Source organism: Chaetura pelagica, unplaced genomic scaffold (assembly GCF_000747805.2).
Source record: "Chaetura pelagica isolate M959 unplaced genomic scaffold, ChaPel_1.0 scaffold585, whole genome shotgun sequence".
In the NCBI taxonomy this organism is placed as follows: Eukaryota; Metazoa; Chordata; class Aves; order Apodiformes; family Apodidae; genus Chaetura; species Chaetura pelagica.
In genome coordinates, this window is record NW_009953404.1 from 482,748 (window position 1) to 484,518 (window position 1,771).

Consider the following 1,771-nt stretch of genomic DNA (forward strand, 5'->3'; position numbering starts at 1 on the left):
CTCCTCTTCCCTCACAGCAAAAGGGCGTCGGGATGAACGAGCCGCTGGTGGACGCCGAAGGCTTTCCCCGCGACGACATCGACCTCTATCAAGTCCGCACCGCCCGGCACAACATCATCTGTGAGTGGGAACGCGGGGGGCGGGGGGGGAGGAGGAGGAGGAGGAGGAGGATGATGATGAGGAGGAGGAGGAAGGCCGGGGGAGCTTTCCCTTCCAGCTGGAATGAGCCAGCCGAAATGGGCTGAGACCTGCAGGTTTCCGTCACTGGAGTGAATCTCCTTGCTCATCCCTGTGCAACCGCTCGGGTCACTGGAGTGCTGTGTCATTCTGCCTGGTGGTTGCAGCTCTTCAAAAGCTCCACCCCAGGCTTGCTCAGAGGTTGCTTTTCGCTTATTTTTACTCGATGCTCCATCAGCTTGGTCAGCAAAATGCCTTTGTCCACGTGTTGTTGCAGTGACATTGAGATTCTGCTTCTGCTGTGGAGCCACGTGGGATCTGCGAGATACAGTGAAACGTTTTTGTGGTGTTTGTAGAATAAACTGTGGGGAAAAAATAGCTTGGTGTTTATTTTGTCCCAGGCTCAGCCCCTGCCCTGTCTGTGGGGATGGCTTCTGCTCTAGATGCAGTATGTGACTTGATGGAAAGAAGATTTCAGCTGCTCAGGGGGTTCATATAATCACAGACTGGTTTGGATTGGAAGGGACCTTAGAGAACATCTGGTTCCAGCCCTCCTGTGGGCAGGGACACCTCCCACTAGATCAGGGTCCATGGGTCCAAGGGTCTCCAAGCCCTGGGACCATGGGTCTCCAAGCCCTGCTTCCTTGTGCATTTACTGGAATTTGTGGGGTGGTTTTCTCTGTGTCTGACTTCTACTGATAAAGGTCTGGGCTGTGTGAGCAGGGCTGGCACCAGGGCCCACCAGGTGCAGCAGCAGGAGCTGCAATCCAGACACCTGGAGTGAACCTCCTTGTGCAGCTGCAGAGCAGCACGTGTGCCGGGAAAGCCCAGAGAGGTAACTCCCTCCTGCTCCCTGAAATGCTTGTGGTGTCACCCCCAGGTCTGCAGAATGACCACAAGGCCCTGATGAAGCAGGTGGAGGAAGCTCTGCACCAGCTGCACGCCCGGGACAAGGAGAAGCAGGCCAGGGACGAGGCGGAGGCGCGGGCCGAGGCGCTGGGCCAGGGCCTGGCTCGGGCCTTTGCCAGGGTGAACGCTGTGACCCCGGGCTCTCCTGCCAGCATCTCTGTGAGTTGGTGGGCTCTGACCCTTGAGGAGGCTTCTGGGCCCTGAGAAAAAAGACAGCTGATGGCTTTCTGTGCTGATTGCTGATAAGCGGGAATATGCTGGGGGGGGTTGGTGAGGGTTCCCTGCTTCCTGAGGACATGGGGAGGGTGAGTCCAGTTGCCTGAGTGGTGAGAAGTGTCACAGCACAGCCCTCCCCGTGTGGCTGGGTGGAGGTGATGCTCCTGTGATGTTACCTCCCTGGAGAAGGCAGGTGCTCATTTCTCTTCTCTCTCTGTCCAGGGGCTTCAGGTCAATGATGAGATTGTGGAGTTTGGTTCTGTCAACGTGAACAACTTCCAGAACCTTCAGAACATTGCCACAGTGGTGCAGCACAGCGAAGGGGTGAGCTTGTTTCTGCTGTAACTGCATGGCTGTTCCTGTGAGCCACAGCTCTTTCTGTGCAGCTTAGATCATTATTTTCAGATTCAGATTCAGATTCAGTCTGTGTCAGATTCAGTCTGTGCTGTTGTAGCCTTCTTCTCTTACA

At 55.8% G+C, this 1,771-nt stretch overlaps 1 protein-coding gene across 1 annotated transcript in view; it reads left to right on the forward strand.

Moving 5' to 3' along the window:
- Positions 1–1,771, forward strand: part of PSMD9 (proteasome (prosome, macropain) 26S subunit, non-ATPase, 9) — a 4,345-nt gene that overhangs the window by 1,832 nt on the left and 742 nt on the right. The window contains exons 2-4 of the mRNA XM_009998441.1: positions 18–120; positions 1,058–1,245; positions 1,525–1,626. Of these exons, the coding sequence (XP_009996743.1) occupies positions 18–120; positions 1,058–1,245; positions 1,525–1,626 (393 nt within the window). The remainder of the gene's footprint in view (positions 1–17; positions 121–1,057; positions 1,246–1,524; positions 1,627–1,771) is intronic.